The sequence below is a fragment of the Mchenga conophoros genome, linkage group LG10 (assembly GCF_057382185.1).
Source record: "Mchenga conophoros isolate Kocher_MC1m ecotype Shallow Benthic linkage group LG10, M_conophoros_male_GT1.1, whole genome shotgun sequence".
NCBI classification, from domain to species: domain Eukaryota; kingdom Metazoa; phylum Chordata; class Actinopteri; order Cichliformes; family Cichlidae; genus Mchenga; species Mchenga conophoros.
The window spans coordinates 35,035,171-35,060,776 of record NC_140535.1 but is presented as its reverse complement, the minus strand read 5'-3'; the positions used below and the strand labels follow the sequence as shown (position 1 = coordinate 35,060,776).

At 44.7% G+C, this 25,606-nt stretch overlaps 2 protein-coding genes across 4 annotated transcripts; one reads left to right on the top strand and one right to left on the bottom strand.

Moving 5' to 3' along the window:
- On the bottom strand, positions 1-4,654 carry rbmx2 (RNA binding motif protein X-linked 2). Its single transcript, XM_085289956.1, has 6 exons — positions 4,520-4,654; positions 3,578-3,693; positions 2,514-2,565; positions 2,312-2,441; positions 814-997; positions 1-726 (listed from the first exon to the last, which is right to left on the bottom strand). The coding sequence occupies exons 1-6, from the start codon at positions 4,522-4,524 to the stop codon at positions 317-319; spliced, it is 897 nt and encodes a 298-aa protein (XP_085146082.1). The 5' UTR covers positions 4,525-4,654; the 3' UTR covers positions 1-316.
- Positions 4,655-4,665: 11 nt separating this feature from the next.
- ap4m1 (adaptor related protein complex 4 subunit mu 1) lies at positions 4,666-25,353 on the top strand. Of its 3 annotated transcripts, none has more exons than XM_085289952.1 (16): positions 4,669-5,141; positions 5,641-5,699; positions 5,912-5,997; positions 6,420-6,526; positions 6,650-6,746; positions 7,918-8,028; positions 9,244-9,321; positions 9,847-9,909; positions 10,120-10,186; positions 11,160-11,213; positions 13,811-13,917; positions 14,260-14,351; positions 17,743-17,787; positions 18,299-18,349; positions 20,131-20,248; positions 21,338-25,353. In XM_085289952.1, exons 2-16 carry the CDS (start codon positions 5,642-5,644, stop codon positions 21,527-21,529), a joined length of 1,326 nt encoding a protein of 441 aa, XP_085146078.1. In that variant the 5' UTR covers positions 4,669-5,141; position 5,641; the 3' UTR covers positions 21,530-25,353. The 3 variants fall into 3 exon arrangements, with proteins under 3 accessions (XP_085146079.1, XP_085146078.1, XP_085146077.1); XM_085289951.1 differs by having other exon boundaries at positions 5,638-5,699; XM_085289953.1 differs by lacking the exon at positions 17,743-17,787 and having other exon boundaries at positions 4,666-5,141; positions 5,638-5,699.
- Positions 25,354-25,606: the final 253 nt, after the last annotated feature.

Sequence of the window (25,606 nt, the reverse complement as noted above, 5' to 3'; positions counted from 1 at the left end):
TAGAAATATTGATTTATTGTAAAACAAACATCAACGTTTTGTCAGACAGACGTGTGGACTTCAAGCTTTTCACGTAAACTTTAAACAGAAGCTGAACTTCAGACTCGCTGTGGTGCGATGAGCCAGCAGTGACACCAGTGCTGGGCTGAATGTTTCAGAGCTCACACAGGAGCCAGAAGCATTTTCATTTAGGAATAATGCATAAAAGGCTGACATGAACGAAATATCAAATGAATATCTAAGAATGGACTAAAACATATTCATCTGTGTTGATTTCAGCTTGGATTTAAACATGTCTGTCTCCCATGTTCTTCTTCTACCTCCTCCTGTCATCGTCTCTGTCTCTCTCCCTTCGCCTGTCATCTCTGTCCCGATCTGCGTCTCTTCTTCTTTCTCTTTCCGTCTCTCGTCTTCTATCATTATCTCTGCTTCTGTCATTCTCCCTCTCGTGACCCCTCTTCTTTTCTTCCTCTCTCTGCCGATCTGCGTCTCTCCTCCTCCTCTCCTCCTCTTCCTCCCCTCTCAGTCTCTCGTTGTGTCTCGCTGTCTGTCCATTCGGTTGTCCTCCTGGCTTTGGCGGCGGCCCTCTCTGGTTGTATTTGTCGTACCCGGCGTCCTCTTTCTCCTCTTTGACTCTGACTGAAACAGGAGGTGGTGATGAAGAAGAGGCTCTGCTCTTCCTGTCCTTCTTCTTCTCCTTCTTCTTTTTCTTCTTCTCTTTCTTGTCTGAAACAGAGAGCGCAGAATGAAGATAAATAAAAATCCACCTCATCTTGTGTCAGGCGGGTTTCACACGACAGGATGTGACATCACCTTTCTTGGGCTTCTTCACAGGTACGGCGTACTGCTCGTCATCCTCAGAGGAGGGGGAAGACTCGCCGACTTTGGGAGCGCAGCCCTCCTCCCTCAGATGCTTGGTCACGTCGTCGATGTCCTCGCCGTCTTTGGGGGGTCGGTAGTCTTTGACGTGGTCAACGCGAATCGTGCGACCTTTGATCTGACAGCACAAACCAACAGTCAGAGATCAACTCTCACTGGAACCTTTAAAGTCCTGAAGTCAATCGAACAACCAGCCACCGCGTCACAAACAGCTGATAGTTTACGTACATTAACTTCAGCTTCACACGTTGAATATTTGCAGACTCACACTTGACAACAACATTAACAGGAATTAAAATTCATCGTTCAGTCTCTGAGCCAGGGCTGAGACTGGCCTTTACTAACTGCCTTCATATGAGTATTTAAATAAGTCTGTCATCTGCTGCCTCACATCCATGTAGGAAAATGAGGTTCATGATTGTTTCTCTAGTCTGACATCATGATCTGGCTTCTTTTAATAGAAAAATCAAAGTAAAAACACTCCCAGGAAAAAGGTTTTCTGTCAACACAGGAGCTCGAACCCTCTGGATGTTTCCGTTTTCTGATAATTTGCTGGAAAAAAATGAAAAAAAGAACTGCATTCTGGGTCATGTGACCATGTGGGATAGATGTCGGCTCACAACAAGCTCGAGGACATGAACGTTTAAATCTACATGAGTCAGGTGGCTTATCGTGTAGCCACGACTCCTTCAGGGCCATTAAAACAACATTAGTGTTCACCTGCTCCTCATCATAGTTCGGACAGACCACGCTGATGACACAACTTTACATCCGAAATTTTACAATTTCTTAAGAAACCTGGATCATCATCTCTGCAGCTGTTCCCTGTAAAACTCTAGTAAAGTGAGTAAAAGGGATGAAGCACAAAAAGGCCCCGCGTGCCCGATACCCTCGAAAAACCTTCAGGATCTAAAGTCGTTCTGTCAGTGTGAGAGCGAAGTGCTCTAACAGGGTGATTATGGTGCTACAAGGTCAGGCTTTGCAGCGGGTTTCTAGGACGTCCTGATAATAATGAATTACAGTCGTCCAGCCTGGAAGTAATAAATGCATGAACTAGTTTTTCAGCGTCACTCTGAGACAGGATATTTCTAACTTTAGAGATGTTGCACAAATGGAAGAAAGCAGTCTTACATATTTGTTTAATATGTGCGTTGAAGGACATGTCCTGGTCAACAATGACTCCAGCATTTCTTAAATCATTAAACTGTAGTTTAACTTTATTTGTGTCATCTGGTGGCTGGATAAATACAGCTGGGTATCATCTGCATATCAGTGAAAGCAGATGTAGTGTTTTCCTGTGTAACACAAACAGTATCATTAGACACACAGGACTCTGTGGACCTCCATGACTGACCTCTGTGTCAACAGGAACAAACTGCAAGCTACGAGTCAGACGAGATTCAGAGCAGCGCAGCAGAGTGTGTCCTTTCACCTTAATGCTGTTGAAGTTGTCGACGGCCAACACGGTGCTCCTCTGGTCCTCATAGCAGATAAAACAGAAACCTTTGGACTTTCCGGTCTTCTTGTCACGCACGAGGTTGATGTTGACGATCTCTCCATACCTGACAGGACAAAGTGAATCTTGGTGCTCCCCATCTGTGAGTAGTGTAGTTAAGAAATGATGAGGTACTTACTGAGAGAAGACACAGATCAGGTCTCCTTCAGTCAGCTCGTATGGAAACCCTCCTGCAGAAAACACAACATCCAAAACGCTGCTTATTCATTCTCCAAAAACCTTTCATTACTTCATCACTAATGTCAGCAACATAAACACTGCAACAACACAAAACATCCAGCAGATGCACACAAAACAACACTGCTGTTTCCAGTATAAACACCTTTATTAAAGCTGAAGATACCATGGTTGGTAATGGTTCAGAGTGTTTCATGTAAAAGGAATATTTCCAAAAAGCCAAGTCTTCATCAAACCCTTTCTCCAGAGGTGTGACTATGAAACAGCATTTGTGGTTTTTAAACTAGCTTCACTTTGGTGTTACAAAAGTGGTTCATTATTACCACCTCAGTAACTTATGCTTATGACGCACAGCTAACCTGCTCCAGAGCACGTGATGTTCAAGATTATAGGTCAGCTGGTAGGAACTCACCATCACCTGACCAATCAGATCTCTGAACAGCAGCTTCACCATCGCTGGAATCACTCAGAGTACAGATTTTAAGGCGGTCTGAGGGTTTTTGTATTCGATTTTAAGTGGGAATTTTCCACACAGACTACACGATCTGAGATGTCGCATGGATCTTCCAGATTGAGTGAAGTCATTTTCCAGAGATCTGATTGGTCCATTGGGACCATTTTTTGATACCCGTCGATCATTTATCTGGAACATATGAAATATCGGTCTATGAAAAACCTCTTAAGCTCACTAATACATGACACGTGGAGCTTAAGCCGATCAGGAAGAGTCAAAAAGTTTGTGCTGCAGAGACAGAAACTTTGAAGCAGAAATGACAACCAATGGGAGCACAGGACATCCCTGACTGACCAATGACCTTGGCAGACTGGTGACCACCTGTCAGCCAAGAGGCAAAGGATGGTGAATGATTCAGTCATGTGAGGATGTGGCTTCTAAAGAAAAGCCTTTACTTCCTCCCAGTTTACATTTTCCCCTCAACTTTAAACTAATGATTATTTTCATTATCTGCTCATCTGTGGATTATTCAGTTTGTCACGCAATCTCACCAACAAAGACCCAGGCGCTGTCTTTGTACTCGCTGTGCCAGGAAACGGACTCGTTGACCCCGAGGCTGGCTTCACGCTCGTTCAGCTCGTTTATCAGCTTTACCTTCGTTAGAGGACTGAAAACAGAGAGAAAACAAAGTGTTTCCTTTTCAGAATCCTGGTTCATAATCTGTAATTAATATGTGACAGTCATCTGCTTTCATCTCGTACAACCCAGCGTTTAAGTTTTATTTCTGCAAGGCTAAATTTGAGGATTTGGAGAAGAAACATGAGCTTAATCATATGAGTTTATAATAAAAAGGCAAAAATATAAAAAGACATAAGCCATAAACAGTAAAATATAAAAGAAATGTAATTTAAACCTAAACATAAGGCACAAACAGAACTGATTTTAAGACCACTGATTCCAGATATGTGGAGCGCAATGACGTCTGTTTCTACAGACCAAACTCCATTCAGATTATGACTGATTTAAAGCCCCGTGAACACACTGACAGGAACGCAACACGGGTGTTTGTGCTCTGTGAAGCTCTGATTCGTTTTTATTTTAGTGAGCTAACACACATCCCGCAACGGTAAAGAAAATCGGAGGAGGCGATGATCACCTCTTCAAACTCTGGTCCAAGCTTCATTTTATGCTATTTTACTGAATGCCGAATTGAAATAAGGCTCCTGTAATTGTATAATAACCGCAGAAAGTGTGTCTGATTATTTTATGGGGAAAAGTTGGTGGAAAATAAACATAAAATCTCAGGTTTTCTGAATGGATTCTGGGAGACGAGATTGTACATGAAGAAGTACTCAAACAATCTTCATGCTGGCGCTTTTGGTAGCGAATAGTCATTTTCGAATGGCTATAATCATTACCGAATAGTTGTCATTGATCAGTAAACGATAAAAAAAAACTTAAATTAAACGCTTAATAAGAAAATAATTACTTACTTCATGATCGACTATACGGTTTGTACATCAACGCTGTGCTGAAAATGGCTAATCTCAGGCAGAAACAACTTCCGTTTGAATTTCCGCCTCTGCTAGTGCTGCCCCCTGCTGTTAGGATGTCTTTAAAACGAGCTACATTTACACGGCTAAATGTCTAAACTGTCATTAGTGTGAGTGACACTAATTGATATTGATAGAAAGACGATGTAGCTATAAAGGCTATTTATGGGGTTACATTTCTAAATATTTTAACTTAAATTATCCTCCCGCACTGCTGGCGGCGCTGTGCGCTAATTGGGAGGTGATGACGCGGTTTGTAAACACTAACCTGTCAACTGAGATGCTCTTGTGGTGTGTGTGTGTCAACTACCCGGATAGCCGGGATCTAGCTTACAAACGAACTTTTTTAAATTTTAATTTCACCTTTTAACATCTTATTTTTGCCGTTTTGAGTTAATAAATGCTGGGTTAGCTCACTCGAATTCCCAGTTACGATCAGTAAATTAGCTTTCCTTGCCAGTCATGGCTTCCTAGGGATAAAAAAAAAGGGTTAAAAGAAACCTTTTTACTTTTTTATTTATTTATTTATTTTTACATCTGTTTCCCCGGAGGCCATCTGTGGGTGAGTAAATCAGTAACTGCTATTAACCTTAGCTTTACAAAATGAGCGTGAAAAGCTAATTTCCGCATGCTAATGGCTTTAGACTGAGGTCGCTTACAGTTTCCGTCATTTTAAAATATTCTTTCACTTCTTCTAGCACATGCACGCATTAAAATCACATTTAAGGGTTTCTCGGATTATTTTGGTTCTAAAATCAAATTCGGCATAAGAATCATTAGAGCTGATTAAGGACGAAATATTTTATTGTCACCTGGGTGTTTGCATGAGGAGCTCTGAGGCTTCGATCTGCCTGAGGAAATCAAATCGTGGCCTCAGGTACTTAAAGTCTCCTCTTTAAAAAACAAACAACTTTTTCCTGATTGTACTTGATTTTATCTCCTTTTCAGTGTTTTTATTTAGTTACCGAGTTCTGTCACTTTTTGTTTGCAACATAATTAATTCATATAAGTAAATAAAGACGATTATTATTTTCTCATTTCTCCTGTGTGTCTCTCAGCAGGATGATCTCTCAGGTCTTCATCTTGTCCTCGAAGGGGGACCATCTCATTTATAAAGACTGTATCCTTCTGTTCCCACAGCTGGAAACAGCTCAGGACAAATGAAAGCTGTATGAATAACTGTATTAGTCCCCCATTAAGTAAACTTGAATTGTAAATATATTTCGGCAGTGCCGGACCTCCATACTGTCGGCTGTATGGGGACAATTCTGAATCTGAAAATGTGCTTTATTTATTTTGTGTGTAAACATCAACCTTGACCTGACCCACCAGTCCGTGGAGGAGCTGGTAACGACATTGTCAGTATTTTCTACGAGAAGGTCACGGCGCTGACCGGAGACCAGCCTCCGGTCGTCATGGTAAATAAATTATGGCTTCTTTTTATTGAGACACGCATACCTGCTGATTAATGCTCAGGACCATCCAAACACACAAAGTGGAGCTCAGACTTTTTGAAGGGTTTGTTAGAACAGTTAACCTGACAGCAGTTAGATTATTGGTCCGTGTGAGTGACTCGGACTCCACATGATGTTCTGGTGTCTGTTTTGGTTCATTTTATGTGTTTCCATGACGTGGTCAGCGTTCCAGCTGCAAAAGCTGTTGCAATGCAGCAACATCTGCTCTCTGTCCGGACTTTGTCCAGTCAGCTCATAATTAAAAACATTTAAACCAACAATGAGCAGCTTGTTCTCAGATTTCAGAAGAAGGAGTCATTATGTTTGATTATAATGCCAGTTATTTTCTCCTCATGTCTGGTTAAACATCTTTTGTTTTCCTGCAGAATCATAAGGATATTTACTTCGTCCACATCAGGCAGGGAGGACTGTACTGGGTCGCCACGACCACGGCGGGCTCCTCGCCGTTCACCATTACCGAGTTTCTCAACAGGTATGAGGTCATCCGTAAGCTGACTGCTTGTGTTTGAGGATGGCTGTGACCTCAGACAGTTTGAGGCTCTGCACCTGATGGTGTTACAGCTCCTGAGCTGACTGAGCATGCTCTTTGTTGCAGGTTAGCAGCTCTGGTTAAAGATTACTGCGGCAGCCTATCAGAGAAGTCGGTGCAGATGAACTTCGCCCTCATCTACGAGCTGCTGGACGAGATCGTGGTGAGTCTCCGTGCTGCCACCCTTTTGGCTACAGGTGGTGCTGTAAAGTTTTAATATATGTAAAGAAGGACGTAGCCTCAAACCTGCACTCTTACAGATATCCACCTGGGGAAGACTCTGGTCTGATTGTGAAGAAGTCTTTGTGAAAATGAACGTATCGCACTTTTTCTGTGACCTCTGTTAATGCTTCACTGATGAGTTCATGATCTCATTCATTTCCCATGAATTTTCTTCCAATTATCCAAAGTCGTTTTTCACATCGGACAAACTTATATGAAAGTTTTCCCGTTGGTGTGGAAGCAGTGTGGAGCTCGTTATCGCTCAGGTTTACAGCGAAGAGGTAAAAACATGAGCTGTGGGTGGAGCAGCATGTTTTCCTCTTCTGTAGTGCAGATTTAGCACCTCCTGCTCCATCTCTCTTAGAGGGAAACAAGCATTTAGGCTACGCTCACTCTGCTCAATTCAGATTTTTTTGTCTGCTCGTTCACACTACAAATAAAATGCGACAGCAAACGCGCTCTAGTGTGAACGCTCAAAGCGCCGCATGCGCAAAAGAAGACGTCACACACAACGCGCTCAGTTTAGACCCAGAGCAACAGCATGTGTGACTGATGGCCTTAATATAAAGAGTTCGGACTTCACGTTTCCCAGTTTTTGCTTTAAGTTATTTTGTTATTTACATAATAATGTAATTAACCTAATAATGATCCTTATTGCTGTTTTAGAGGAGCGCTGCTTCAAAGGATAGCTGCAGATTATACAGTACAAATAAAATGTTCACGTTGTCTTCCCAACAGTTTCACTGACATCTACACTGGATGGTCAGGAAGCGTTCGCGATGTCTTCTCCGGCGCTGATAATCGGCGTCTGTCTTGTGTCAGTGACGTAAAAGACGGATTTAATGTGACGTGACCGTCAAACAGCAGTCGCTTTCTGAAACATCAGATATGTATCGATTCAGTACCACATACGAAAGTGACCCAGATCGGATTTGAAAATATCGGATTTGTGTCGTTCACACTGTCACACCATGATGGGATAGATGTGTCGCAGAGGGTCAAAAAATCGGCTTTGATGCGCTTTCGCCTGCAGTGTGAACGCAGCTTTAGTCACATTTTCGTTTGATGAACCTCTGCTCGTGTAAACACCGTCCTCTCCTTCTGTCTGTCAGGACTACGGTTACATCCAGACGACTTCCTCTGACGTCCTGAAGAACTTCATCCAGACCGAAGCCGTCACCTCCAGGCCGTTCAGCCTGTTTGACCTCAGCAATGTCGGCCTGGTACGGTAGCACCGCCTCGCTTGCTTGCTTTGTTTTCTTGACATTAGCTTCGAGGGGAACCGCAGCCATCTGTCCTCAGGAGGCATCAAAGTCACATTTTTGTTTTCAGATCATTCAAGGTGATTTGGCCCAGAGGAATAAGAACTGTCATAGCAACAGGATTAAAAACAGGAGTTTCGGCTGAATCAGGTGTTCAGGACGTTTGCTTCACAGTCAGAGGCTTTGGGCTTTTTTTCTAAGGCAGCAGAAAACAAATATGTGAGCCGAGGTCCGTTCGTGCTTTGTAAATCTGTCCTTAGACACACGGATGGATGTAATTTCCTCCAGCTGTCTGGTCTTAATGAGGCTCTGGCTGAACTGCAGACGATGTTAGAGTCGTCTAACCTGAGCCATGTTTTTAAGGTCGGTCTTCTTGGTTCCATAATGTCTCGACACAACTGCCTGTTTTGTTTTCTTCCTCCAAATTTTGAGGCTTTAAGGACGGATTACTCTGTCAGCGCTGGGCTCCTCCTCAAATCTGTGACCTTAAGTCCGTGCACCCAGGGCTGGACGTTACGGGAAGACGGGTTTGACCTCCTCAGTGCACGACTCTTATTAGCTCTGCTGCTGAATACAAGTTTTTCTTGTTGTTTTATGTTTCTGAGCACTCCTGGTTTCCCATCAGCCCCTGTGTCTGGTTTTTGTTAAACATCCAGGGAACGCGTCTGTGCCGACAGTAAAGAGTCCCAGGAGAAATGTTTGGCTGGTCAAACTGGGCTGTAAAAGTTAATTATGTCTTGTCTTCAGTCTGTTTGACTGTTAGCAGCTCTGTGAGTTAGTAAGGTTGTGCTCGTCTGCCTCAAGAAGGCAAGTTTGATTTATCGTCTTCACCTTTATTTTAGAAAAGAGAGTTTATTTGAGAGCAGGAGCATCACATCACCAAGATTTACTGAGCAGTGGCAGCAGCGATGATCAGACACCAGGAGAAACTGAGGGTATTTGGGGTGGAGGCGGGTTGCAAAGCAGCTGGCAGACAGGCCCGCTGTAAAGTTTACTGTTTTAGGGGAAACACTTGTCTGTTTTTGCCTTTGAGAGCTAACTGTGCTGGAACAAAGACCTCAGAGCCTTCGTGGAGCTTTAATGGATTTTTATTTTTAGTGTTCATTCTGCAGTCAGCTGACAGTCTGCATTCACCGCGTTGTTTACCTTGTTTTTCTTTGTTTGCTGTCGTTGCAGTTTGGAGCAGAGACGCAGCAAAGCAAAGTGGCTCCAAGCTCTGCAGCCACCAGACCAATCCAGTCCAGCAGAGAGCAGGTAAAACCCGCACACCTGTGGGAGGGGAACACCTGAGCGAGAGGACGCCGACAGCCTGACAGACGAGTGAAGAACAAGCTGCTCTCGTTTCAAGTCTGTGGATGATCTGTGGGCTCGTTGCCCTGGAGTGGGCTTTTATCTTTTAGATAAACAAGCCTCAAAAAATGAAGGCGATCTATATTCATATACATGTTTTTGTTTCTGGTGTAAAAATGTTGATATTCTTTCATTTTTCCAAGAAGATGAGCTGATTAGTTTAAGACGAAGGTTAAATCAACATTCAGAACGCCTAAAGCAGAGGGTGAGGCAGTCGTCGTTCACCGAGATATGAGTTAGTAAAAGTTCAGTTAGGTCCGTTTTTATGGGAACGGATTTGCTCCGTTTTACAAGCAGGTTTGGAGGTTTGAAACTGACTGTCAGATTTCAGTAAATAGTCTGGTCCCAGCTGGACTGAAAACTTCCTGGAAAAAAACAGAACTTTTCATGTCCTGGCTTCTGATCATCTGGTCTGTGTGTGTTTTCCAGGGAGGGAAGAGCGAGATATTTGTGGACGTGATTGAGAGGATGACGGTCGTCATCGGCTCCAACGTGAGTAACATCAGCGTGAGAAGAACAGTCACACCCGAAAAGCTTAAAAATGGCCAAAAGTGTTTGTGGTGCAGTTTCAGACTCGCAACAAATAAGACTGAATACTCTGAGGAATGTGTTAGTGTCAAAAACATTTAATTACAAAAGATTTCTGAGGTGAATCAACAAAAACAGAGAACTTTGTGCAGAGCTGTTGGGTTTGTGCTGCAGGGACTTCTGATGAAGGCAGATGTGGAGGGCGAGATCAGAGTGAAGTGCTACATGCCGAGCTGCTCAGGTGAGACAGCTCAAAAAGAGGTTCAGCGAGCCACCAGGTGGTGTCTATGGAGGGTTCAGTCAGCTGGTCCCGTCCACTCAGACACATCCGTTGTCAGATGTGTCTGAGTGGATGCACTGAAACTGGATTTCCAAGGATCAGCAGCGGTAAAGAAAAGATGAAGCATCGTATGTCCTCCAGTGAGTTGGAGGATTTAAAGTCAGTTGATGCTCGCCGTCGACTCAGTTCCTGGCGACCGATTTTACTCGTTTAAACGAGAGGAAACAATCAGTCTTCAGTTTTGCTGAGATGTGAAGTCGTACCAGCAACTTCCCATCAAACAGAGAAACGCACAGCCAATCAAACACAGCTGTCATTAAGGTTGATGATGTCATAGGTGGCGCACGCAGCAGCCAGTCCAATGAGAAAAGGCTGCGTCTCGTTTATTCTGACTGGTGTTGATGCACTTTTTGTTGTTGTGTTTATTATTATTATTATAATGTGAACAAACGCGTCATAATGAGCCAATAAAGGTAAACGTTGAACTTTGAGCACAGGTCAGGTTTCCTCAGTCGCAGCTAATCGTCACACTCAGCAGCAGTAAAGACATCACAGCATGACAGCAACGACAACACTGCTAACTTAACCTGAACGTGAACAGTCCAGGTTCATGTTCTCGTCCAGCAGAACCGCGACCCAGTCAGGAACCATCTGCTTCATGAATGCTGCTGTTCGCTCCCTACACAGAAGTTCGACTCCCCCCCAGTATCCTCTAAAGAGAAGTTTTCGTTTATTTCCTTGTTTAGCTCTCCTCATATCTGAATTAAACTAATCCAGCAGCACCGAGTGAACCAGTACAACAAAAATGTGCATTACAATATCAAAATAAACGTCTTATACGTTAATACTTGTGATTTGTTTCTTTGTCTCTAAAATCTGAAGCGATGTCATCTTCTCGTCTCAGTTTGGTGTGTCTGTGCCGTCTCTTTAACAGAGATGCGAATCGGACTGAACGAAGAGTTCAGCATCGGCAAGTCTCAGCTCAGAGGTAAAAACGCACAATCACATCGCAGCCTTTCATTAGTTTATTGTATTTATGTTATGTTGTCATCACAGAGTAAATAGAATAGAATAGAATTCAACTTTATTGTCATTGCACATGCACAGGTACAGGGCAACGAAATGCAGTTTGCATCCATCCAGAAGTGCTTTAGTGATATAGATATATTACAATATATATTAGCAATAATATAGATATGTGAGTATATTACAGAAATGGGTCTATTATGGTATGTTATAATGTACACGGTATGAAGTATGTTGTGAATATTCTATAACTATAAGTATGTACAGGCTGTAGTGAGTACAAGCTATGTACAGGCTATGAACAGGATATAAATATGAAAAACTATACAGAATGAAATAAATAACTTTACAGAATCTGAGATATACAGCTATACAGAAATGGGAACTATGCAAGTTGTAAACAGTTGTAGGGTTAAAGATTATCGAATGTACAGAATGATTATTTACACAGAGCTATACAGTAGTGCAGTTAAGATAAGTGAGGGTGTAGATAGTTTCTACAGAGGCTATATAAAGTGCTAGTGGTTGTGAGTGGTGGTTCAGTCCATGTTATTATTGTGTGTTTGAGGGTACAGTTGTCCATTGTGGGTGTGTGTATGTTCAGTCCATGTGTTTAACGTGGGTCAGATGTCAGGAGGCAGAGTTCAGGAGTCTGACAGCTGTGGGGAAGAAGCTGTTCCGGTACCTGGTGGTCTTAGTCCGGAGGCTCCTGTAGCGCCTCCCAGAGGGCAGGAGGGTGAAGAGTCCATGTGATGGGTGACTGGGGTCTTTGATGATTTTCACAGCCCTTTTCAGACACCGCTTCCTGTAGATGTCTTTTATGGCAGGAAGTGGTGCTCCGGCGATGCGCTGGGCAGTTTTCATGACCCTCTGCAACGCAGAGCAGTTCCCGTACCAGACTGTTGTACAGTTGGTCAGGATGCAGCACATATGAAGTCCACGATCTGTGTTCAGTAGTGAACAGGCAGAAGAAAGGCTGCTATAAGCCCGGCCTACAGATTTGACATTAAAACTATTCTAACCTGCGAAGAAGAAAGAACCAGACAAAGATGGACTGCAGGGATGTGAGTTTGTACCAGTGAAGGGGATAAACAACAGACAACTGTGTCGTCTGCACAGAAACAGGATTTAACTGATATTACTTAGATATGAAGAAGAGCAGCCATCCGCTTCTCAGGGTCGCTCACATTCACTCCCACATTCATTCAAACTACACAGAAAGACCCCAGCATGATGGTGGAATTGAACTCAGGACCTTCGTGCTGTGCGCCAACAGTGCTGCCCATGAAGAAGAGCAGTGCTGCCACACTTCTAAGTGACAAGTAATTTGCTTTCAAAGTTTTTCACTATTGTTTGCAGTTCTGTAAGAACTGAGTCAGCAGCAACTATAACCTCCTTAAGCAGCATTACTTTGCAGTGACGGTTTTCTGTGTGACTGTATCAGGCTCTCACATCACTGTGGGGCGGTTTTGGTCCACTCTGTATTCTAGTTGTTCGTTCATGCAAAGCTCTCTCAGGTCTGGACTTTGACTGGACCATTGCAGCTTGATTGGTTTATTTTTCAGCTGTTCTGTTGGAGATTTGCTGCTGTACTTGGGATCATTGTCCTGTTGACGACCCAGTTTGGTCCAAGCTTTATCTGTGGGACTGATGGCCTCACATGTGACTCGAACACTCTGGTATGCAGAGTTCATCTAATCTATGGCGCTGTGTTCTTTTTACAGAGAAGAGGCTTTCTCCTACAGCCCTTACAATCTGTCGTGATCGTTGACTGTTAGCATGCTAACTGAGGCCTGAGCAGTTTCTCTGAGCATTACACGCTCTGAGCTCGGGGTGAAGTCCTGACAGGACGGTCTAATGCTGCAGACCAGCAAACTGACCTTACGGAGGTGATCACACTCAGTGGTGTGATCAGTGATTATCAGCACCCGGGTCAGACTTTCATAGTTATTTGTGTTTCTGACCTGATTCACACGAACTGTAATACACCTTTCATGCTGAAATGTTGCAGCCGTGTTTTTGTTCAGCGATCAAATCAAAGTGAAGTGTGAGTAGAAAGACAAAGTGAGCCGTGCACGATGTCCGTCCTCATAAACACAGAGCAGCGTTAAACGTGCTTCATCCTGTCGGTGTTATTAAAAACAGCACGGCTTCATTTCCTGCTGCTGTTTGTGTCGTTGCTTTTCACAGATGCATGTGTCTTTATTTTGGTATTTATTTGCTTATTAGCTTCATGGTGGATTTAAAGGTTTGAAAGTCGGCACGTACTGAGCGGGGCTGGTTAAAGAGTCCGGACTGCGGCTGGCGTCAGTTTATGGTTATGACTGAAAATGTTGGAGTGGATCTGAGCAGGAAGTCGGGAGACTCTGGGAGTCCTCGAATCCTGAAAAGTCTGGATTCAGATTAGTCGGTGATGTTTTTCAGACAACATCGTGACCCAGTTTTTTTGTGGGTCATGATGTTGGATCCACATCTGGATGGACTCCCATCACTAAGGCGAGAGGATGTGCAGGTTAAAATGAAGGGTGTGTGTGACCTGCCGTGTTTGTTCCTGTTCAGGTTACGGAGCCGCCGTTCGGGTCGACGAGTGCAGCTTTCACCAGGCGGTGCGGCTGGACGAGTTTGACAGCCATCGGATCCTCCGACTGTGTCCCAGCCAGGGAGAGGTGATCCTAATCCTACAGTATTACATACAGAGAAACCCAACAATCATATGAACCCCTATGAACAAGCACTTTGGCGACAGTGGGAAGGAAAAACTCCCTTTTAACAGGAAGTGACAGCTTTGCCTGCAGGAAGAGAGCTTGCTCCTCAGCACCATCAGAGTCAGCATGAAGGCGCTGCCTGAGCACTCACCTGTTGTAGTTTCAGGGTTACGTCAGCAGCGCGCTCTGGTTTCTGTAACACACTGAAACGTTTCACTCACATCATCAAATCAGACTGAACTCTGAGCGTGTGCAGTTTGTTTCTCGACTGCTCCTCATGCTCTTCATCTCCTCCTCTTGCAGCAAACTGTGATGCAGTACCAGCTCAGCGACGACCTGCCGTCTGCGCTTCCTTTCCGACTCTTCCCCACCATCGAGAGAGACAACGGAGGAAGGTAGGACCTTCAGACACATCGACACAAACTACATGAGGTTCAGAAACCTGCAGTTCCTCTAACGTCCAGCAGAGGCTCCAGCGGTGCACTGTCTCCTCAGACTCCCCAGTTAAAATGTGGCGTGGCCTCCTTAAACGATTCTCATAAAACCTGTAAGTTAAACGAATACTATGCCAACATGAAACAGGTGAATGCTGAGTGACGGACACATCGCTCACTCAGCAGCTGGTTGCAGGGTGAGGGTTGTTGTTGCACAGTTGTGCCAGCAGAGGGCAGACAGTCTGAGCAGGTGTTTCACCTCCTGCAGGCAGGTGAGGTTTGATCTGTGAAAGGATGAGCTCCGGCGCCCCCTTTCAGGTATATTCGCCTGATTCTTCACCCGTTTGTTCACTCCAGGCTTCCCTGAGCTCAAACTGACATTTATCAGCCATAAAGGGAAAAACGTGCTGGAAAACAGGAAGCAGGCTGCTCCAGCAGTTTTCAGCCTACACCCTGTTAACAGGCTTTCTTCCATCGTTTCCTGCTGCTTTAGTGCAGCTCGCCTTCTATTCCTGTGGCTGCGGCCGCCAGCTTCATCCTTTATAGCAGGTCGGCAACCTTTCTGATGATGAGTGCCATCTAAAGTTTCCTCAGAGGTCAGTGTGCCATATGACTGCATTATCAATAAATTTAATAACGCTCTATATTAACAGTTACACACTATATAGATCAACTTTACAGAATTATATTTGTTCAGATGTTGGCAGCTGTCAGCGAATAGTTATCAGCTACTTTGAAAAAAAAAGACTTTTTATCCATAACAGCAAATGAACTGAACAACAGAAAATACAAATGCTGTTTATGGCCTCCTCACAACAGTGATAAGAAAAGTAAACTGGGCCAATATGTTTGTTGATACAGAGACACACATGTTACTGTGATCTCTGGTCTCAGAGTGTCCAGCATTCAGAGGCTGCCTGAGGACTCATGTGAGAGAAAACCTGCTCACACAGACATGTGGAGCCAAACACTGTCAGTAAGGCCTCTGCAATGTTCTGAAGACAGTTAAACCTGTCAGGTAGTGACGTCCAGCAGGTGAAAGCTTTGAATGAAAGCCAACGCTGTGGTGACAGTGATGCACAGTCTTGTTGGTATATGTATGATTTCTATACATTTTACGTCAGATAAAAACTTTGGTTGTAAGATTCAGATAATTATTTGTTAAAAGCGAGAGATTTTAAATGAGAATAAGAAAGTATGTCTTTGTGCCCCCCTCTCCCTGTTAATGCCCTGCCTGCCCCCCTGGCAACACTTTGCTAGACCCGCCCCTGCACAGACAAGGATCCTGGTGTTATTAGTCTCTCAGAAACAGTTCATAACTTCAACTCATTCATGTCACCTAAAAGGTAAACCTGTTTCTCCATCACCTGTTCAGCTCTGATGATTCAGTAAGGACATCTCCTGGTTTCATGTTTCCCTCTCACCACATATCCAAACCGACATCATGACCAGCAGCTTTACAGCTGTGGCTCCAGCAAACATCAGCTGATACTAGAAATTAATATTAAATAAATTCTAACAACAGCTGATCAAACGTGCTGCTGTTGTTTAGCGCGACATCAGCTGGTTTCCTGTTTGTGGCGCAGAGAGAAAAGCCGATCAGCTGATCAGAAGAGAGAGTGAGAGGAGAGGCAGCTGTGCAGCAAAGACAGAGTAACTCCAGCTTTGTGTCTTTTTCCATTCGAGCTGAAGTCCGGCACAAACTGTTCCTTTCCACCTCAACACGAAACGTGTAATATTTTCTCTGAATACGAGACGATTCTGTCTTTTTACGGGACGGTTGGAAACTCTACTAACTGACCTTAGGAATAAAATAAAGTTCACTATCAGTAACATCATAGCACCACCCACCTGTATAGAAACTCCGTCATGCTAGCTAGTAGCAGTACGAGTTATTGCAACTGACTGTAAAAAGTCAGCATAACGAAAATAAACTCCATGTAAACTTAGTTTATATCTGACCCAGAGACAGCAGGTCATAACTTCTTACCTGAAGTTCAGTTCACCTGACACTCGGACCAGCGGCCGCTTCAGGTCTCTGCTCCTGCCTCCCCTTCCTCTCATCCACCTGCTGGCCTCTGTGGAAGCTCCGTGATGCCACCACCAAACAACTGACTTATTTTTACATGTTGACCAGATCCTGACCAATCCACCACCTCTCATTGTTTATACTGTTACCAAAAAAAAAAAAAAAATCACCATCGGGCCAGTCCAGCTATGGTTGTGCCATCAGTTAACCCAGGGTTGCCGGCCCCTGCTTTATAGTAACAACTGCAGCCTCAGTGTGAGAGCTGTGAGCACAAAACTCAGTCCATCATCAGGCTGACAGCAGATTTACCCAACAGGGCTGTGCAGTGCTGACTGTCACACCGTAACCATGTGACTGTATTTGGATAAGAGGGGGAATACTGAGCCATCATTGAATCCCAGAGAGTGGATTCTGTTCATCATCATCATCCTGGTGACTCTTCAGTCTCAGCTGACTGCAGCTTTCCAACCTTATAAACTCCACATTTGCATAATGAGTGAAATAACTGATGAACAATGATGCCGTGAGCTCAGTTTCATGATCAATAATATGCAAATGATTGTTGTTCATATCAGCTAAAGCTGCCTAACTTCAGTTTGCAGCATCCCATCTGCAAACTGATGCTTAAAAAACGTCCAATTAACATCCCAGAATTTCACCAGACCTGGAGCTCAGACTTCCTGAAAGGTCCGTTGGTCCAACAACCCGACAGCAGGATTATTATAGAAATGCTCCAAAAGCACCGACGCGCCCCTGATGGAAACTTTAACCCTTAATGCAGTTTAAACACATGAGTTATAAAATACAGGTGTGAAATGATGAGCAGAGAATGAAGAGTTTGTGTTTCAGGCTGTAAACATGTTTGTTTCTGGTGTGGGGACCCACTCACCGCTGTAGCCTCTAGTGGACATTAGAGGAACTGCAGTATAGGACTCTAGCTCCGTAGCTCAGGAACGTGTATTTAAATTGTAACTGAACTTAAAACTGAAGCATAGAATAAACTGATTATTAAAGCTCGTTAACCTAAAGTTAACCTGCTGACCTGCCAGCCTGTCTCTGTGTCTCTTTCATTTTATCAGCGTACAAGAAAACCTTCTGCAGTAAAGTCACATCACAGTTTACTGGCAGGCTTTGTGTTTCAGCTTTCGGTGACTAAAACTTCTCTGTTTATTTTATTTCTTTAGTTTTGACCTTGGGGAGATCAGCTTGTTCACTAACATCACACAGGAGCTCACAGCTTTACTCGGCACCATCATGGTTTTGTTGTAGCTGGTTTTATTAACTCTGGGACGTTCTGTGTGAACGAGTTTCTCCTCTCTGCAGGCTGCTGATGTACATGAAGCTTCGCTGCGATCTACCACCAAAGAGGTCTGTTTGCATCCCACATATTTGCACAGAAAGCGCTTCAGGTGGAAGCAGCAGACATGTTTGCTTGAGGCCGTCTGCAGGTGCAGCAGGTGTGTTTGAATGATTCACGGCGTCCGTGTTGGAAACGACACCAGCTGCTGTCGGCCAGACGCCGCTTTAAAGGGCCAGCGCACCAAATTAAAAAGGAGAGTTCAATCTGGGGAAGCAGTCAGCAGGGGCTCACACAATCCAGAGGCATGATGGGAAGTGTAGGATCCAGTCTTTTTAGAGTTTGAGGATATGGGAGTCTCCTTCCTTTCTTCTCAGCTGTTTAAGATAAAGAAGGATTATTGTGATCTGAGGAGGGAACCGAGCAGAATAATGCTACTTTGACTGAATCACTGCTTTGGAGAAAAAGCTCTAACAGCTTTTTTACGATCACTGTAAGCAAAGCGAGGACCGAGCTGAGGCGTCAGTGCAGCACTCGGGTGATAATGACAGATGATGATGACGTCATTGTTTTGTTTTGCAGCGCCGCCATCAACGTGTGTGCCACCATCCCCGTCCCCAAAGGCTCCGTGAGGTGAGGCGCTGCCATTCAAACCAGCTGCTGCTTCTCATGGAAATCAGTCTGTATGTAAACGCAGCGCCGGCGCGTCGATTTGAATGTGACTCAGTTGTTGTTGTTCTGCCCGAACAGGAAGCTTAAGGCCAGACGAGAGTTCCTCGAGCCTGTGAAGAAACCGCGGCTCTTCTTAGAAGTGTTTTAAATAGAAAACAACATTAGCAAAGTAGGAGGGGCGGTTCTTATTTGTTAAGGAAAGTCATGGAAATCAAAGTCAGCGATGTGTGGAGGGCCTCGAGACACAGTCCTGCTGCGCAGTCACAGGTGACGTACAGGCAGCAGGGATGGTGTTGGTTTAGGTTCTCACGTCATGTGAAGTCCAAACCAGTAAAATCATAAAGACATCAATTTACTTAAAAGCCTGTCAAACTCAGCGCAGATCACATGATCAGATCCCTGTAATCCTCTGATCAGAAGGATTACAGGGCCGCTTTTTAATCACTGTGCCGTCATGTCAATGAAACATCAGGGATACTGATCGTAAGTCAGGTTCAGAGGGCCCACAACGAGACAAACCCTAAACAGGAACGCTGTGACAGGACACTTTGCATTTGGCTAGTCTCAGTGTCACTGCTGCTAGCAGGAGGTGATACCTGGACCCTGTGGAGGGTGCACAGGTAGTCCAGCTCTTTGCTGTGTCTCCCAGCACAGGCTCAGGTCCTTAACCATCAGCAGGGCCGGCATCTGCTGCTTTGTGTCAGAGCGGCACACATCCCAGCAGGTCGCTGATGCTCAGAGATCAAGGTTCTTTATTTGTCACATGCATAGTTATACTTGTATAACTATGCATGTGACAAATAAAGAACCTTGATCTCTGAGCAAACAATCAGAAGAGGGTGGCCCGAGGGCTCGATGTCCTCTGGTGCTCAGTGCCCAGCACCGTGGAGCCCGACTTGCACTGAACCATAGAATAACCACAAGCTCCACACAGAAGAGTCTGGCAGCATTCAGGCCGCGGGGCAGAGGGGTCGTGGTTTCTCGCTCCATCCAGCCGTAAATCTTCCAGCAGCAGGCATGAGCTGAGGTGGTTTCTGTACAGCTTGTGTTGATGTGGCAAACTCGCAGCGATGAAGTTTTCATCACAAAGTTTTAAGAAAAATGTTTCAGAAGTTTAAAGCTTTAACCTCCTAAGACACGAACTCTTTCACGGCATTTTTAATCTCTCTTTGCTCTTTGGCCTGATTGGGACCCGATGAATGTAAAAACAAAGAATTACCTGACTTTTGTTTTTGATGAAAATGAGATCCACGTATGAGGACATTCGTTTTAAATTTTGATAGAAGAGTGGCAGCATAACGTCCTCGTCAGTGGATATCAGGCCCTTGTAGAGCAAAATTAGTATTTTGGTCTCCAGACGGCTTTGAGCTGCTTGAATCAGAATGAAGTCTCATCTGAGGCCTTGCTTTACAAACTGCTGCCGACAGCTGCGAGTGATTGATGAACGTTGCGTCCTTCCTGTTGGACGTTACGCTCACCGTGACTGGAGAGCTGAGGTCAGTTTAACGACCACAGAGTTCAGTTATGGATGGAGCAGCATTGTGGAAAATGACGGTTACATCAGCTGAAAGCTGCCGTCAGGATTACCAATCAAATCATGTCTGAAAGCTTCTCCGCCTCGCCGCCGCACACTGAGATTATGTCTGTAACAGCAGCCAGGTGACCTCTGACCTCTGGCGGGGGTGGTTTGCAGCAGGTTGTCAGGTGTGAATGAAGCCGCTCACGTTTGTTTGTTTGCTCAGTTTGTCGCAGGAGCTGAGCAGCCCGGATCAGAGCGCCAAGCTGAAGCCGCAGAGCCGAGCCGTCGTCTGGCAGATCGCTCGCTTCGCTGGAGGGACACAGCTCTCAGCGCTGTTCAAGGTAAATGGCCTGTATTTGTGTAGCGCGTCACACACACTGGTGATGGCAGCTACATTGTAGCCAGAGCTGCCCTGGGGCGCCCGGACAGAGGCGAGGCTGCCGGACACTGGCGCCACCGGGCCCTCTGACCACCACCAGTAGGGTGGAGTGGTGTCTTGCCCAAGGACACAACGACCGAGACTGTCGGAGCCGGGGCTCGAACCGGCAACCTTCCGATTGCAAGGCGAACTCCCAACTCTTGAACCACGATCGCCCCGTGTGTGGTGACCACATGTCTGGAAATTTGTTCATACTAACAATCAAATACACAAACTCTTGTGATGCAGGCCAAAATGAAACTTTCAAACACATAAATGTAGTTACAGACGGGCGACACTCAACCGCTTCCTGCAGCTTCACAAAAACGAAGCGCAAACATGGCCGCCATCACAGCAGTGACAAAAACGATCGGGAGTTCCAGTTACACGTTATTCTTCGTGCTTCACGCCCTCTGTTACAGCGTGCTGATCGGTCAGAGATTTAGGAAAGGACCTCCTCCCTCAGTGGCACCTGCCTCCAAACAACAGGCAAAGTGGTCATGTGATCACTGAAATCAAGATGGAGGATGGTGCAGTGATGTGTCTAATCCTAAGAGACGGTTCAGGTTTTAGATTTGTGCTTTGATTGAAGGAAACACAGTCCAATTGGAAAAAGCCTGAACAAGTATGGCGTGTTTTCACATGACTGCACAGTCCCGTGAAAACACGCTAATCTGATTCATTACCATCAATGTGATTAAAAAGTTCCAAGAAAACAGAAATATTAATAGAGGAAACGTTTAGCTTTACTTCCGTCACGCTGGCTAAACGCCTGCTCACACGGGCCTAAAGGCTGGTAGTGACCACCCGGCAACCACCGGTCGCTAGGGACAAAAATGAATTTACCGAGAGGTTTGCGAATGTTTGTGCGAATCTCCAGACAGGTGTGAGGTGATACTGAAAGCCTCGGCTGCCTATAGTTTGTGTGAAAGATAACAAGTTATCACATGAACATATAAATTATTAACTAACGAGCACCCCCACCCCTCACCTCTGCCCCCCCTGTTTTCAGCTGGAGGTCCCCAGCCTCAGCTCGGCCTCTATGTTGGAGGTCGGTCCGGTGGGTCTGAGCTTCGAGCTGCCGAAGATCACTGCTACGGGGCTGCAGATCCGCTTCCTGCGCCTGTCGCCCATCCAGCCTGGCCCCTCGCAGCGTTGGGTCCGATACGTCACCCACTCGGACTCCTACACGATCCGGATCTGAACATTTGGATTACCTCAGCGATGATCTTACTGACTGATCACAGGACTGGAGACGAGACACGTGACATCAATAACGCAAATGTGATTCTCGCTGTTTCATCCTTTTGTGACTCTGTGTTTGGTGGTTTGTGCAGAATCGGAGCTATGTGCTGATTCAGTTGAATCATTTCTGCTCGGTGACCAGTTCCACTTCTCTTCATCCTCCTTGCATTTAACCTTCTAGGCATGACATAAAGTTGAAATTAAAATTGAGCTTTAGGACACTGTGTAGCTCTTTGTTTCCTCAGGGTGGATGGATGGTGGCGCTGATGATGAGGATGTAGGCATCCTGGAAGTGAAGAGCCAGCTGTTACATTTCCATTCAGGCCTTTATAAACAATCCCTGTTATTAGTTCTTGTGTTCTTTTTGCTCAAGTTCAAACTAAAGTTTAAACTAGTGAATTCCTTCACCTGCTGTTCATGCTGATGTTCAGGAGCTAACTGGTTTAATCTGACATTGTTTGTCTTTGCTAGTCCTAAAGTTTGGGAAAAAGAAGGCAGCGTGACTTCTTTATGTTTGTAAAGACATGCCACGTCTCATCCAAGGAGCTCCTTCAGTTCTAAAACAGGAGAGTCCTAGGTATTTAACCTGTTTGGAGTTGATCCTGACAGTCGCTGGTATGGGTCATTACCATCAGTGGGGATTGAGGGCGAAACCAGCTTGGCACATGTGACGAAGCCTCTGCGTAGGTCACCGGTCTTACTCTGCAGAAGTCAATGACTTCGTAAAGAAAGCTGTTAAAGCTTTTTCTCCAAAGCAGCGATTCCCAAAGTCAGGAGTGCTGCAAAACCAGAAAATCCCGATCTCAAACCTCCACTCTGATCAAAGTGTGAGAGAGTGAAGCATTTACATGACAATTTTATTCAAAATCAGTCTGTTGGCTATAAACTGCTAATGTTACCCATTAGCAGTTTATATGCAAAGTGTTAAGGCTAACGTGACCCATCTGTCACTAGGACACAAACTTCTCCTGCATTTCAAGTTCACATAAATTAATATAAATATGTAATTGTAGTTTGTAAGTAAATTAAAACTGAATTTCTATGACACCTGCAGTACCGTCACGGCCCACTAGGTTAGATAACGGTCCACAGGACGAGAAGTCGTTGGCCCCCTGGTGGCCATTAAAAATGGTAAATGGCCTGCATTTGTATAGCGCTTATCTAGTCCATAGGACCCCAAAGCGCTTTACACTACATTCAGTCATTCACACACACATTCACACACTGGTGATGGCAGCTACATTGTAGCCACAGCCACCCTGGGGCGCACTGACAGAGGCGAGGCTGCCGGACACTGGCGCCACCGGGCCCTCTGACCACCACCAGTAGGCAACGGGTGAAGTGTCTTGCCCAAGGATATTTGGCATGCAGCCAGGATGCAGCCTGGGATCGAACCACCGACCTTCTGATTAGTGGCTGACCTGCTCTGCCACCTGAGCTACAGCCACCCCATGAAAAGAATACAGTTTAAGGCACTTCTGGTTTCACTGTTAGAAAACCAACTTTTGGGGCTTATTCAGGATAAAATATTTCTGTTCACAAAGAACCAACTGTTAGCTCTAGATGAATCGAGTAAAGTGTCTGTCTAGCTTCAAATAAACGTGTTAGTCCTTAAAGTCCAATGAAGAACGTTCTGATCCAAACCTCATGTTGTGCAGAAACTGGAAGGAGAGACCGTTGAAAGCAGATGTTGTTAGCACATGTAGGCAGCACAAGAGCTACCTTTGAGCTACCATCTCGTGTTCACGTGGAGGGTCCGCCACATGGAGTGCCATTCCAACCCAATTAGTGTTAAGTGGATTATGAAGCCCTCGAAAACCGAGTGAGTGTTTGGCGATGCTTGATGCGTGACCTGTGACTCCACTCCTCTCGAGCGCGCCGCCTGTTCAGTGTCAAATGTAACAAACCTCCAGATATGAGTGGCGTGCTGTTATTCCCTTGGTAATTAATAAGAACTTTCAATAAAATGGAAATTTTGTTGGTGTATCTAAGGACAGAATTTCTGAAGTAATGCAATTAGTTCAAATAACTATAATTTTATTATGCTTTCCCAGAAGAAGGGAGTGGGGTTTTCCCATTGCTCTTGCTGTGACATCGCCTTTAGTCTGAGAGCAGAGAGTTCATCAGATGAATGAAAGTTTCCTAAAATGCACCGAAGCCAATAAACCAACAGACTAAGCCTGGAGTGAAAGTACGCAGCCTTAAGCATCAAACTTTAACTGATATCAGTGTGTTAATAAGATTAATAGAAATATGGTATAAACACCATGTTTCCTACGGAGCTATCTGCTCTTTACAACAAGCTAACAGTGGGTATGTGTTTGATATGTCAAGAAATTAAACAGGATCAACAGCAAAATCTATTTTTCATTCATCCAGGTGACTTACCTGGATGACCTCATCGAGACCATTTTTTAATTTATTTTGGGATTAAATGTTCTAAAAGTGACACATGAACAAATTCCTGCGTCGTAAGAAATAAGTTGTTGCTTTATTGTACGCCTGCATTCGTGGTTAGAAACTTAAATGATGAAACATCCCAGTTGATGCTCGGTGTTCTGCAGCTGATAATATCAGAAATTAGTTACAAAATAGTTTGAAGTTGTGAAATGCGTGTTAAGTCTGGAACGAGGTGACAACATCTAATCTTTAACTGCACAAGCTGCAGGCTTAACTTGCAAATGTCCTGCAATGATGTCACAGGGCAAACGCCTGCATGTCCTTTTACAGCGCAAACACTGTTCCTACAGCGGCTCAGAAGAACATTAACATCTATGGAGGAAATATGGAAGCTCGTCTTTAACACTACATTTAAATTTCAATCTAATAACTCAAAACTAGGGTTAGCCTGACACTCGGTAACTCAAGAAATGTTGTTTTAATAAGTCCAAATTTGAAGACAATAGCCCAAAATTGTGATTTACAGATTAAAGCCTGAAACCGTGTAGTTTATTGGTCAGGCACTCGGATAAGCTGAGGTGAAGCCCAGCAGAACAGGTTGGAAAAATGAAGCACGTGTCTTAAACCCGTGTTCTACCTGAAGACCAATAGATGGCGATGACTGTGGTCGCATAAAAAGACCTCCAGTCTCCTAGAGGCTTGTCACATGATGTCAGTCTGCATTCCTCCAGAGTGGTCTGCAATATTGGAGGTGATACACATTAGGGCAAAGTATGTATTCCCTCAGTAGTTGGTGACGGTTCCTGGAGGTTGTTAGCGTATGCCTGGTGAAATCGGTTGCAAGGAGCACGCTGCGACAAAAACGTCTTTGTGGTTGCTTCGGTTGCCTGTAGTTTGCATGGAAGATGCCAATTGTGGGCAAACGCTTTGCTAATTACTGATGTGGTGACGGTGAAACCTGAAATAGTGCGATGCAAATCAGAGAAGGGTCGCCTTCAAAGTACAAGTGATGGCTCAGAACCACGCCGATATGTGTCAGAAGGCACAAATTCCACTTTAAAGGTGAATCTTCGACATTTCTATTTGTGTTGCTTTTTTCACAGCTTTGCAGACACACGGATGATTGCAGCAACTTGCTAGCAACCAAAGCAATCGCTGATGAGTTGGGGAATACACTTTTCGCTCACGACCGACCAGCGGTTGCCAAACGGTTGCAGACCAGTCTGTAAGGACATCACGTCTCAAATGACGGACAAGTTAAAACCATGTGGTTGGTGATCATGTAGACGTCTATGGGAAAAAGTCATTCGGAGTTTTTGGGCTCCGCTACTTGTTTTGTATCTTTTTAAATAAAAAAATTACGTCTGTTTGGTACTTTTGTCATACTGTGTTTCCTGGTGTGTTATTGGGAAAAAACATCAGCTACAGTAAAGATCAGCAACTCCCTGATTTCTGTATCGCTTCATAATGTGGAGGACTCCTGGGGGCTCCTGAGGATCCGGGAAACCTGAAGCCTTGTGGGTAATACGGCCCTGGATTGCGGTGAACCTTAAACATGTCAGGCTGTTTAATGTGAATCATCTCCTGCTCTGTTTACCATTGACTGGCCGGTGGTAGCAGCATGTCTGCGCTGCAC

Excerpts from the sequence above, each read along its gene's own strand:
- rbmx2 (XM_085289956.1), bottom strand. Across the intron at positions 2,442-2,513 it reads CTGATCTGTGTCTTCTCTCA|GTATGGAGAGATCGTCAACA; the intron begins GTAAGTACCTCA and ends TTGTCCTGTCAG. Across the intron at positions 727-813 it reads TGTGAAGAAGCCCAAGAAAG|ACAAGAAAGAGAAGAAGAAA; the intron begins GTGATGTCACAT and ends TCTCTGTTTCAG.
- ap4m1 (XM_085289952.1), top strand. The coding sequence starts at position 5,642 with ATGATCTCTCAGGTCTTCATCTTGTCCTCGAAGGGGGACCATCTCATT. Across the intron at positions 5,700-5,911 it reads CCATCTCATTTATAAAGACT|TCCGTGGAGGAGCTGGTAAC; the intron begins GTATCCTTCTGT and ends CTGACCCACCAG. Across the intron at positions 14,352-17,742 it reads GAGAGAGACAACGGAGGAAG|GCTGCTGATGTACATGAAGC; the intron begins GTAGGACCTTCA and ends TCCTCTCTGCAG.